General features: G+C 37.7%; 1 protein-coding gene across 1 annotated transcript in view; it reads left to right on the top strand.

Moving 5' to 3' along the window:
* The window catches only part of ARHGAP42 (Rho GTPase activating protein 42), a 181,414-nt gene that overhangs the window by 148,189 nt on the left and 19,632 nt on the right, over positions 1–13,593 (top strand). The window contains exons 11-14 of the mRNA XM_070943987.1: positions 448–526; positions 3,068–3,107; positions 7,507–7,569; positions 10,175–10,249. Of these exons, the coding sequence (XP_070800088.1) occupies positions 448–526; positions 3,068–3,107; positions 7,507–7,569; positions 10,175–10,249 (257 nt within the window). The remainder of the gene's footprint in view (positions 1–447; positions 527–3,067; positions 3,108–7,506; positions 7,570–10,174; positions 10,250–13,593) is intronic.

The raw sequence follows: 13,593 nt of genomic DNA, 5'->3' as shown, positions 1-13,593 counted from the left end.
AAAATTAATGGTAAAAATAAAGTATTCCGAAATGAATAAGATCTTATCAATGTATTTTCTTTCACACTGTTTTTAACAAAATAATAACAATACAATTTGAATTTGCTGTCCTTGAAAAATCTTCTTTGACCTTGCTTTTCACTATTTAAGAACTTTTAATCTTTGTGTTATTTTCTGCTGTATTGCTGTCTTATTAACTTTGTTCAGTTTATGGCCCTAGAAAAATTCCACTTGGGAAACTTGCAATAAGCAAGAAGATTTTGTATTAAGAACAGAAACAGTTAATCTGATAAGAACTTATTTCAGATATGCTCATATGAATTGTAATACTAACATCTTTTCATCTTCTCTGTTTTGCACTTGTATTTAGTGTAGCTTTCAGATTCATAGGAACAAAAGTGATTAACCAGGTTTCTAATTTGTATATGATGTTCTTTTTTTAAACAGACATGGGATCATCACCCTGCAAGCTTTTTCTGAATCCAACAGAAAACTTTGGCTAGAAGCTATGGATGGAAAGGAACCTGTAAGAAAAACATTTGTTTCTCTGTATGTATGCATGTGGGTGTGATTTTTGAAAGTAGCAAACATAAAATTGTTGTACATATCATTTAAAAATATCAATGCAACATTGCTGTTTTAAAATACAAATATAATTAATAATTTATTTATTTGTTCTGACTTGATTTACTGCAAACTATCAAAATCTCTTAAATGATTTATTGTAAAAATAAAGTTAATATCAGGACACTAAAAGGAATTAAAATAGCAAATAGCTGAAGTGAGAACTGAAGAAGCTTCTCAGATGAGAAGTGAAACATTTTCAAAGAAAAAACAAAGTCCAGTTGCCTTTTGGAAAAACCACCTTTGAGACAATTGGCATAGGGGTCTAGGAGTAATATGCAACCCTAAGGGTGGTTAGTGGCTTGTGAGTGGTCCCACCACCTCTTTAACATTTTAACCTTTAAATTTGTACGCTCTAATTTTAATTTGTTTTTAACTCTGTTTTAATTATGTATTACTGCATATTTGTTTGATTTGTAAACCACCCAGAGTCACTTGGGTGAGATGGGTGGCACAGAAATGTGATAGTTGATAGTTAGACAGACAGAAAGACAGATAGATAGGTATTATCTAGGTTGTTGTAGTTTAGTTTAGTTTAGTTTAGTTTAGTTTAGTTTAGTTTAGTTTAGTTTAGTTTAGTTTAGTTTAGTTTAGTTTAGTTTATTTGATTTGTATACCGCCCTACTCCCGAAGGACTCAGGGCGGTGAACAGCCAAACAATAAAATACATAAATACAAAAAAATTAAAAACCAGATAAAATCAAATTAAATCATTTTGGCCCAGACAGATTAAAACACCCCAATAATTTAAAAACAGATTAAAATTTACATATTAAAAGAGGGAGGAGATTAGGCCAAGCCCGCTTGATGGAATAAAAAGGTCTTCACAGCGCAGCGGAAGGTGCGCAGATCCGGGATCCTCCGTATCTCTGGGGGGAGCTCATTCCAGACGGTAGGTTCCCCCACAGAGAAGGCTCTCCCCCTAGGGGCCGTCAGCCGACACTGTTTGGCTGACGGCACCCGGAGGAGTCCCTCTCTATGAGAGCGTACTGGCCAGTGGGAGGCTATTGGTGGTAGTAGGCGGTCCCGTAGATAACCAGGTCCTAAACCATGGAGCGCTTGTTGTAGAGGTACATGAAAGGAGGCATCTGTAGGTTGGTGAAAATTGCATCCAGCGATGGGATTCAGAAATTTTAGCAACCGGTTCTCTGCCCAGTTGCTGGATGGGCATGGCCATGGTAGGTGTGGTCTATTCGGCCTCCTGCACCATGGGGGGGGGGTGCGTTTTTGCCCTCCCCAGGCTCCGGAGGTTTTCCTCAAGCCTCTGGGAGGGTGAAAACTGCCTCCCCTGGGCTCTGGAGGCCCTCCAGAGGCCAGAAACGGGCCCATTTTTTGATTTCCTGTACTTCCGGTAGGCCCATTTTTCACCCTTCCCAGGCTCCGGCGGCTTTCCTCGAGCCTCTGGGAGGGCGAAAACTGCCTCCCCCGGGCTCCAAAGGCCAGAAACGGGTCCATTTCCGGACTTTCAGAACTTCCGATAGGCCCATTCTTCACCCTCCCAGAGCCTCCGCTCGGGCCCTGCACTTACCTGGCATCCAAAACGGGCTGCGTGCAGATTCCTAGGAGGGGTGGGGTGGGCAGGGTCAGCCAGTCCTTGCAACAACCAGTTTGGCGAACCAGATTAAAATTAACATCCGGTTCGCCCGAACCGGCTGAATCCCACTCCTGGTTGCATCCCATCAATGGTAGATTAGATGGATTGGATTGGATTGGATTGGATTGGATTGGATTGGATTGGATTGGATTGGATTGGATTGGATTGGATTGGATTGGATTGGATTGGATTAGATTAGATTAGATTAGATTAGATTAGATTAGATTAGATTAGATTAGATTAGATTAGATTAGATTAGATTAGATTAGATTAGATTTATATGGCCAATGCACCTCTGGGCAGCCATCAAGAATTAAAATATTTATATAAATGCAGTTCCCAGCCAACTAGCATAAATGGGTTCCCTAAAACACCATTAACTAATAACATGGTCTCAATTACTCTTCTAGCCCCCATGCCTAGGAAAACAGCCAGGACTTTAAAACTTTCTAAAAGATGAGCAGAGTTAGGCCAGCTGAACCTTGAGTGGTTTTCTGTTCCAAAGGGCAGATGCAGCTACAGAAAAGTCATGCTTCCTGGGTCCCTCCAATGATGGCTAGGAATGATGAGAATCAGGTAGGGTGGTGGAATGTAATCCAAAATTGCAGGAGGGAGGGGCTCTTTCCCAGAGAGCAAAGACACAATATATCTTGGAATCTTTGGTATGCAGAAAGAGAGTGAAGGTGAGTCCTCCCTAGCAGTTCACAACTATATTTAATAGTTATGCAGATAGTACTTTAGTCTGGCAAGACTCCTGTCTAAAGGTGAATAACAATAACTCTGATAAGAAAAAAGTGAATCTGGTTTTCAGAAAATTACATTATGATAATACAAATTTGTTCTTTTTAGATTTATACTCTACCAGCTATTATTAGCAAGAAAGAAGAAAGTAAGTTGAATTTTAATTATATGAAATTATTATGTGTTTAGTTTCTTTTTAAGTTGCCCAACCAAAGTAAATAAAATGTTCCAGTGTATGCATTCGATTGCTACTTTACATATATTTAAGAATACAGCTTGCTTATTAGTGAAATACCTTTAGGCAACAATCTCATTAAGCTGAGAGTTTCCAAACATGATTTGCTGTTACCATCAACTGTATCAATCTATCACGAGTCAAAAATAAACTAAATTTAGAACCCGCAGAGTAACTTATTTTATGGCTAAAATGTTGACAAAACTGTAATAATATTTTTAGACTTCAGGAAAAGAATTCATGAGCAAAATGATACTGGGGCTTTCTAACTTTGCAGGAAAAATATTTTATTTGTGTTTCTGGGAACAATTAAACCTATGAAATATGTCATATGTATCACACAATTTTTTTCCAGTCTTCTCATTTTTTTCAGCAAACAGTTTCTTTACTTTGAAAACACTTTGGGAACAGCGCTAGAAAGAGCAGAAGTATTTCTTTTCATCTTAAATGTTTTTCCTTAAATAATATTCCACCTCCTTTTTCTTCCCTTGGGAAGAAATAAGTCTCAACAAGACTTCAATTTGTAAGCATTTGACATTAGCTGTCTGCTGAAAGAAACGTTCAGAAGATAACAAAATAAGGCATGGCTATTTTTTTTTCCATTCTAGGTATGTAAAATAAGCCCTATTTCTCAGTCATTCACATATTTTTGCTCCCTTCAGCGTAAACCTTGAAGCTTAAAAACTTTCCATTTGTTTCTCTATGCAAGTTTCATACAAATATTGCATTTTATTTACGAGAGAGAGAGAGAGAGAGAGGGAGAGGGAGAGGGAGAGAGAGAGAGAGAGAAGGTTTCCCCTGTCCAGTCATGTCTTTCTGGGGGAGAGCCAGTCATTTCCACAGTCATGTGGCCAGCATGCCACAGCACAAAGCAAGCAGTAAAACACAGAACACTGTTACCTTCCCACTGAATTTTCTAAATACATACATAACACACTCATACATGTATACACAGAGAGACAGAGAGAGACATACACACACCATCTCTGAGTAACATCCATTTGGAAACATTACATAAAGATTAGATGTTGACTACTCTATTTGGATCTCACCAAAGTCTTCCACAAAATCTCTCATGAAATTCTCCTTGGCAACATGGTAAAATACAGTTGACAACTGAAAGCAGTAGGCTCTTATGGTTGATTGTGTTGGCATGCCACATTCACTGGTTAGGGCTTAAACCATGATGAATACCAAGTCAGACTAAAAATAATTTATACAAACTCATCCCTACTTGGGGCCGGGCGTGATGGCTCAATGATTAAGACACTGGGCTTGTCGGCTACAAAGCCAACAGCCCAGGTTCGAGACCCGAGTGTGGCGTGACGGGGTGAGCTCCTGTTCCTTGCTCCAGCTCCTGCCAACTTAGCAGTTTGAAAGCATGCAAATGCAAGTAGATAAACAGGTACCACTTCAGTGGGACGCTAACCGAACTCCATGATGTCATGCTGGCTACATGATCATGGAAACGTCTTCAGACGCTCAATGGCCTTGAATCAGATGAGCAACATCCCCTACAATTGGCAACAACTAGCAAAGTAAAATCTCCAGGGATTCCTTGACCTTGACCTTACTATCCTCACTTAGGTGTTTGATCTTATGTTCATATTCCCCAAAACAAAAGGAGAATGTAAAACCTTTGTTTGACTAAATCAATTATTAATAAACACTTGTATTTTTTCAAATTTAAAATTAATTAGATAAAAAGGGTTTTCTATAAGTTAGATAATAACGGCACATGTGTGAAAGTACAAGTCACTGATTATCTGGAAACGTTTCAGAATTTAAACCTTCTGACAATGTTCATATAAACACCAAAATGAATATTTTGATCACTTTTTTTAACAATAAGAATTATTAAATAACATTTTTAAAAATGATTAATAGGGAAAATGTTGAAAGATGGAGTCTATATATTATGGAAAGGAAGTCCTACTGTTTCACTGCTTGTGACTGTCCTTTTCATGCTAGAAACATTGTGTTTGTTTCTCATAATTCAGCTAGTTAGCAAAATAAACCACAGAAGGCTTTTAAAATATCTGAAGTTTACCTTACAGAAATAAATCTACCCATTGAAAAGGCTAAGAAATGTTTGCAAATGCTGTTTGCCTTTCAAGGGTTGGTAACAGCCTGCTTTCTTTCCCTCTGTGAATGGATGTCAAGTACAGTTCAGCCTGACATTTCATCTTTTTTAATTAGTTTATCAGAGACATAACTCTCTGCTCCCAACATTTTCTCTTGAATCGTCTGGGTTCATTTCTTGGATTCTAAAACAGTTATCACTGAGTTATCAAGCACTGCTGTCTTCTTTCTCCCCTTATGCATATAGATGGATTAAGTTTTTACAGAAGTAAAACCAGTGGGCCTGGTTTTAAGAAAGTTAAATGTTTCAAGACTAATGCTGAGCTTTTGATTTCTCTACGTTAGTCATTTGTTTTAGTGGGCTTTCTGTGAACCTCTCTCTCTCTCTCTCTCTGCATGGTTCATGATTGGTTTTGAAGGAAAGCTAGAATTACAGATGTGGATCCCAGACATGCCATACAGTAGTGGCCAAAATTGTGGAAACCTTTTGGGAAAAGTGTATTTTCTAAAACTAGCTAATAATACCACTTTTTTTTTTTTTTTTGGAGTAGTACTATAAAATTATATATCAATGGAAAGATAATTTAATCAAGAATGAAATGCAATAACTTTTATGAAGGATTTGCTGTTAGAATATCAGTTACCATATAAAGAAGAAAAGCGAAACACGTAGAAAAAAACAAGATATACAAAAAAATATCACCACAGAAAAAACATGATTTACAAAAATGATCACGTCAGTTAATACTTAGTTGGGTAACCTTTAGCATGAATTACAGCCTTACAATGTCTTCCCATGAAGTGAACCAAGTCTTTTAGTTCTGCAGCTGTTCTAATGTGAAACCAAGATTGAAGGATTGCTTCTATTAACTGGATTTTATTGCTGGGTCACTTCTGACTAACAAGATTCTTTAGTCAGCTCCATAGATTTTCAGTTGGGTTAAGGTCTGGGTTATTCCCAGGCCATTCCAGCAGTGGAATATGATTATCTTGAAACTCCCCCAAAAAAGTGGTGTTATTGGCCATCCAACCTCAAAAATACAAATCCCCCAAAAGGTTTCCACAATTTTGGCCACTACTGTATATTTGATTTTATTTTCAAAACATGGCCCTCCCCTCTTGCCTTGTAGCTTTCTTTCTCCTGATTATTGCACTTCATTCTAAATTAATTGATATCTAATTGATACTTGAAATGCCAGTTACTCTTTCTGAGGTAATAAAGTTCCATTCAAACGCAGAAGAAAAATTGTATAACATAATAGGATAAAATATCCTACCCTGGTTAATATAAAAACCACATTATCTCCCAGACCCCATTGAGGTCTAGAGATTCAGGTTATAGGAGGGGTTTTTTAAAGGCAACAATGAATAAATAATGGATTGAAGGAAAATGTTTTGAGTTGGTCTGATTTCTAAGATGGCCTCACTTATACATCCAGAAACTGGGGCACCATTAATAAAAAGCATGCTGGCTGGGGAATTCTGGGAATTGAAGTTCTTAAAGTAGTTGAAATTAACCAACATTGTGTTAAACAATACCCTTCTATTTTCCTTCTTTTGTTCCGATTGGGAAAGAAAGTGTGCCAAATCATTAAGGATGGAATTATAGGTGTCCGTTGCTAGTTGAATTCATTGCATTGTATAAAATGGCTTACTTTTTAGCTTTTTTAAAAAAAGCTATTTTCTATTTAATTCCTTGTCTTTCACCCTTCTCAAGCAAAAACAGAAGCATATGACAACTTGTTCTAAATTGTATGAATGGTGGTCTAAATGTCAACTGGTTTCCTTCCGGTTGAACTCAACTAGTGGTGACATCACAAGCATGTCCCATTGTTTTCATGATAATAGATGAAAGGGATTTCTTTTTTAGTCTACATCACGGGTGTCAAACTCACCACGTCACGTTGCTGTCACGTGATGTTCTGTGACATTTTTCCCATTTGTGGAGCTGGGGTGGGCGTGGCCTGTGTGTGATGCATCCAGTCCATGGGCCGCCAGTTTTACACCGTTGGTTTACATTTGTAGTTCTCTCTGCTGATGATAGAATGTAATGATGATAAGGAATGCTTTTTCTTTAATGCTGATTGTCACCTGAAAAAAAAAATGATTTCTAACCATTTCTATTATATAAGTCTCGTCAATAATTCAGTGATTCTGATAGCAATGAATTTGGCTTTCTGGTTTGCCTGATGAATAATGACGTGTAATTTTGGGTCTTTTCTTTTGATAGCATTCCTAAATGAAGCTGGTTTTAATTTTGTAAGAAAATGCATTCATGCAGTGGAAACAAGAGGTATGTATTAAAGTGTTGATGTAATAAAAACATTGCAATTAAACCAAACAATTTAAATAAGTAATTAACACTGCAATTAAATTAATCAATTCTTACCCTTTGGGGACTGTTGAGCATGTTTAAAACTTCTCAGTTCGAACAAAATGACTGCCTTGAGGGAATTGCAGATTTGACTATTTTCAAATATTGCAAAATACTAATTGTACGCATGATATCAACTACCAACCATCATCCTGCCTCTGCTCTTCTTTTCTTCTTTTCTTTTTTTTCTTTTCTTGGCAGGTAGGAAACTTTTAAATGTTTGGTTGTAGTTCTCTATAATTGTTTCATTATTTAATGAAATAGTTATAATTATTTAATAATAAAATATTTATAAATAACCATAATTATTTAATAATAAAAAAATTATAAATAACTATAATTATTTAATGAAAGTAATGCATAACTTGCATTTTATCAGGGGTTCACTCAGTAAAAACCCTAAATTAATCTAAAAATGTGAGCTTTTGGTCTTCAGTGGTGTTATGTCATTACTTAACCATCCTCTTTGTGCTTCTTGAAGTCTCTTCACAGTCAACATATGTTAGTTGAGTGATTTAAACATCATTCCAAGAAGAATGACATTAAACTGTGCAATGCTATACAAGACTGGCTTTTCAAACCATTAAACCTTGTTTGTACTTTTTTGGTTCATTGTATTGACTTATTAATTCAACCATCACTTTTATATATATTTATATATATATATAGCCACCCACCTCATGTAAATAAAGGTCAAACCAACATCTTTAAGAAACATTAGAAATCATTCCACAATAAAAAGAGATAATTATTACTGTTATTAGTAAAAACCAGGATAGAGCATCTTTGATGTTACATACAATGTAGTCATCTCACCATTTCTCCATATATACCATATTTTTCATAAGATGCACTGGAGTATAAGACGCACCAAGATTTCAAAGAGGAAAACAAGAAAAAAATTAGTTATTGGCCTCTGCGCGACCAGTTTTTGCCCTCCCCAGCCCCCAAGAGCACTCTGCAGGCCTCCCAAACTCTGCGTGTCCCATTTTTGGCTTCCCGAAACCCTGCCCCGCACATCCTGTTTTCGCCAAAAACCGGCCCGTTTTTCACAGAAACGGGGCCTGCAGAGGGTTTGGGAGGCCTGCAGAGTGCTCCTGGGGGCCGGGGAGAGCAAAAACGTTTTTTCCCTTGTTTACCTCTTTGAAAATGTGGTGCTTCTTATACTCTGATGCGTCTTATAGTCCGAAAAATACGGTAGCTTGGCTCTGTACCAGGAAAATAAGGCAACACTGAACCTCAGCAGTTTGCTGCGGTTAGGTTATAATCTGCATAATGGTAAAAGTAATCTACATGATGGAGATTTTTTCTGAAAGCCAGACATAGGGACGTACAATTTCAGAGGATTAGTCATGTCTTTTTCCTTCTCCGATTTCTTTCTATTCATCTTCCGTCTATGCTAATTTTATCCCAATGATGCCCCGAGAGATAGATTGGATTCAAAAACACAAATTGACTCCAGATTGCTGAGAACATGAGACCATTGCACTTCAATGGCCTTCTCATTCCTATTCTAATCTGGGATTCTTCTGTCATGTGAACATGATATAAAGAGTCATGGGGTTTGCCTGTGGATATGGGAGGGAAATTGCCTTACAAATGCACTCGTAATATGGATTTGTGACCATGCATCGCAACAGTGGCAAGGTGACAAGACAGATTACAGATTAACAGATTTGGAAGGGACCTTGTAGGTCATTTAGTCCAACCTTCTGCCGAAGCAAGAGACCCTACACCATTTCTGACAAATGGCGTTCCAATCACTTCTTGAAAGCCTCCAGTGATGAAACTCCCACAACTTCTGAAGGCAACTTCTGTTCCATTGATTGATTGTTCTCACTGTCAGAAAATTTCTCCTTATTTCTAGGTTGAATCTCTCCTTGATCAGTTTCCATCCATTTTTCTTTCTTGGGCCTTGGGGTTCTTTGGAAAATAGCTTGACTCCTTCCTCTCTGTAGCAGCCCTTCAAATATTGGAACATTGCTATCATGTCTCCCCTGGTCCTTCTCTTCACTAGACTAGCCACGTCCAGTTCCTGTAATTGTTATTTATATGTTTTCGTCTCGTCTCTTAATCATACTGGTTGCTCTTCTCTGCACTTTTTCTAGAGTCTCAACTAACACACTATCTTTTTATAGTGTAGTGACCAAAACTGGATGCAGTATTCTAGGTGTGGTCTTACTAAGGCTTTATAAAGTGGTACAAGTACTTTACTTGATCTTGATTGTATCCCTCTGTTAATGCAATTTAGGATTGCATTGGCTTTTTTGGCTGCACACTGCACACTGCTGGTTCATATTTAACTGGTTGTCCACTAAGACTCCAAGATCCCTCTCACAGTTACTGCTATTAAGCCTGGTTTCACCCAGTCTATATGTGTACCTTTGGTTTTTCTTGCCTAAGTGTAAGACTTTTCTCTACGTTGAATTTCATTTTGTTAGATAGACAGATGTTTTAAGTAAACTGTAAATGTGAGTATTGAAGCATTCAGAAAGGCTAACTTTATTCTTGTTTATCTTTGAAGGTATCACAATCTTGGGATTGTACCGGATAGGGGGTGTGAACTCCAAAGTGCAGAAGCTGATGAATACCGTCTTCTGTAAGCATATTGAGATATTCATTGTACTTCAGTGTTTTATTGTGTGTTCCACCAGAATCTATTCAATATACAAGCAGAATAAGTATAAATAAGAATAAATAACAGTCCTGCTTATTGGATATGTTCTTAGGAAAGGAGGAGTTCAGGGGTGACTCCCCCATCTAATGTTTTTTAACGGTTAAATATTACTTTTTCCAAATATGTACCCTGGTTGCTGACTACCATTTCCCATTTACATTTGAAAACGTTGCCAATATAGTTTCAGTTGCATGAAACGTGCAAGGGAAAAAACTTGAATATCCTTGTGTATCCATTTACCTCCAAGAAAGCTGGCTCAAATAAATTAGGACCATTTTGGAATTGGGTGAGAAATCAATGGTTGACAAATTAAACGCCCCAATTGCTAAATGATTAGCATTAAATTTGCAACTGAGTTTTATTCATTTGCTAGGATAATTGCATGATTTGTAAATAGAGGTAGTCCTCGACTTACAACAGTTCATTTAGTGACTGTTCAAAGTTAAAACCGCACTGAAAAATCTGACCTACAACCATTTTTCAAAGTTACAATCTTTGCAGCATCTCCATGAGTATGTGATCCAAATTTGGATGTTGACAACTGGTTCATATTTATGACGTTACAGTGCCCCAAGGTCACGTGATCAGCTCTTGCGACCTTCTGACAAGCAAAGTCAACGGGAAGCCAGATTCACTTAAACAATCAGGTTACTAACATACCAACTGCCGTGATTCACTTAACAACTATGGCAAGAAAAGTCTCAAAATGGGGCAAAATTCACTTAAGAAATGTCTCACTTAACAACAGAAATTTGGGGCTTAGATGTTGTCATAAGTTGTGGACTACCTGTACAGAAATCTTAAAATACTGTTTCCTATCTCTTATAACTGCTTTTTATCTTCAGTTTAATTTCAGCATTCTGAAGAAACATTATGAATAATACAATATAAAAAGACACAATAATAATATACTTTAAGAGTCTATATAAGAAGATTTGTAATGTTAAACTGAAATTTAAGAACATTATGGCATCCTAATAACCAAAACCAGAGTTCTATATCCACAACATTTATAATTAAAGGAACTGCTAAAGGAGTTATTATTATTATTATTATTATGCAAAATAAATTTTATATAAAATAGCCCTTTTAACTACGAGTCAGTTTGCAATCCTTTATGTTATGAAATTCCTTTTAATTTTTGGAAAATCATCAAAATTGTTTGTAAAATAATTTATAGATGGCATTCTACCTTAAAATTGCATTATATTAATCAGTCTTTCTAGATTATGTTGTGAAGTTTGTACTCTAATTAATACATGTTGCCATTTCTGGTGGCAAAATTCCTATTCTGATTATCATTTTGGTTCATAGTTTTTGAGAAACATTTTGGAGATAATTTTTGGAAACTATATGACAACATTCATTCATTCATTCATGGCCATGTTCTCCAAGATATATTAAGTAACACAACTCAAGAGATTATGAGCAATTAAATTTCTGTTGTTAGTTGCCAGATATACTACAGCAAATTATGGGGGAAACTATATATTTCAGATTATTGTAACTTCTAAAATGCTTCCTTAAACTTTAAATAAAAATGAGAGTTTTTCAGTAATCAGATTTAAAACCAAGCACAATTTTTTAATCTTTTGAAATGCTGGAACATTTTGGTATTTATGCAAGATAATCAAACAGTGGCAGACCATGAACAAATTGCCAGTGACACTGCCAACAACTGTAACTTGGCAATAGAGAAGGAGCATAAAATCTCTGCCAGGTTAGGCTGTAGCTCATTTGGTCCTTCATTTTACATCACGCAGTGGCCAACTGGATGGAAATGGGAAGTTGGACTGGAGAACAAAAACATTGTTCACTCTTGCTTCCCAGGAACCAATTTTTAAGGCATTCTGCTTACAATTTAGAAAATAATTAAATCAATTACCAAACACTATTAATAGCTATTGATAGCCTGATCTTTCCTGAACTCTTCTAAAGGTTAAAATCGATAACCATTCATTGTAACTGCTGGCAGCAAATTCCACAGTTTGTTTCATGAATCAGTTCAGTATTTCCTTGCATCTGGTTTCAGTCTCTGACCTTGAGTTCTAAAGTTGTAAAGGGTGGAAGGATTTCTGTCCGTGTTGTCTGTGTCACAGATGAACATCCCCTTCGCCTCCTTTATTTGAGCTACAGAGCCACCAATAGCAATAGCAATAGCAATAGCACTTAGACTTATATACCACTTCACAGTGCTTTAAAGCTCTCTCTAAGCGGTTTACAGAGTCAGCCTCTTGCCCCCAACAATTTTGGGTCCTCATTTTACCCACCTCAGAAGGATGGAAGGCTGAGTCGACCTTGAGCCTGGTGAGATTCGAACTGCCAAATTGCAGTCAACCGGCAATCAGCAAAAGTAGCCTGCACTATTGCACTCTAACCACTGCACCACCGTGACTCACCAATGTTCTTGCAGTGAATGGGCACATCCTCGTTGACTCCCACAAGGTGCAGCAAGCCTTCTCTTCCCACACTCATCTCATTATGTATACACATAGACCAGGCATGCGAGTCTGCAACCAAATATCCAAGCAGATGTTCCCATTCAGAGATGAGTCCTCCTAGTTGTGGGTCCTCCATCAGCTACCATACCAGGTCAGGGAGGAAGAATAGCGACTGTCTCAGTGGTGGGTTCCTCCCGGTTTGGTCCGGTTCGGCCGAGCTGGTAGCGGTGACGATATGACGTCACCGAACCGATTCTCCCCCCCGCCCTCCCCCACCCACCCACGTTATTGTTACCTTTTATTTGGTCCCACCCCCAATCTATTGCTGCCTCCTGAGTCCCAGCTGATGACTAGAGGGAAAAAAACTGTTTAAACTCTTGCCGCGGGGCTTCAAAGGGCCGTCCTACAGCTGATCAGTGTTAAAAGCAAACAAATGAGTCGGGTCGTAAGTGCAAGGACCTTCCAGAAATGACTCTGACCAACTAGGCGTGCCCACCTAGTCACATGACCTCCAAGCCACACCCACAAAATAAGCCACGCCCACAGAACCGGTAGTAAAAAAAATTAGAACCCACCCCTGGACTGTATTATTGATACATTAGCATTAATTAGCATCACTGTCCTGGAAGTAGGTGCATTGGAATGGGGCTGCTTCTGGTGTACAGCCTGCTTTGATGTTTGGCACCAGCCTTCACAGAGTTCCTTGACTTTGTCATTGGGCTTCTTATGCTAGGGTTCAATTTCCATGCTTCAGGCCCAAGGTCATAAACAGTGCATGGGCATGTCCCAAATTACCTTGGCCATCCTCATGGCTTTCCCTTCAGA

Source organism: Pituophis catenifer, unplaced genomic scaffold, assembly GCF_029215685.1.
Source record: "Pituophis catenifer annectens isolate HBS135680 unplaced genomic scaffold, rPitCat1.0.hap2 SCAF_4, whole genome shotgun sequence".
NCBI lineage: Eukaryota > Metazoa > Chordata > Lepidosauria > Squamata > Colubridae > Pituophis > Pituophis catenifer.
Note: the sequence above shows the minus strand (reverse complement) of the source record. Positions and strands in the feature narration are given on the sequence as shown.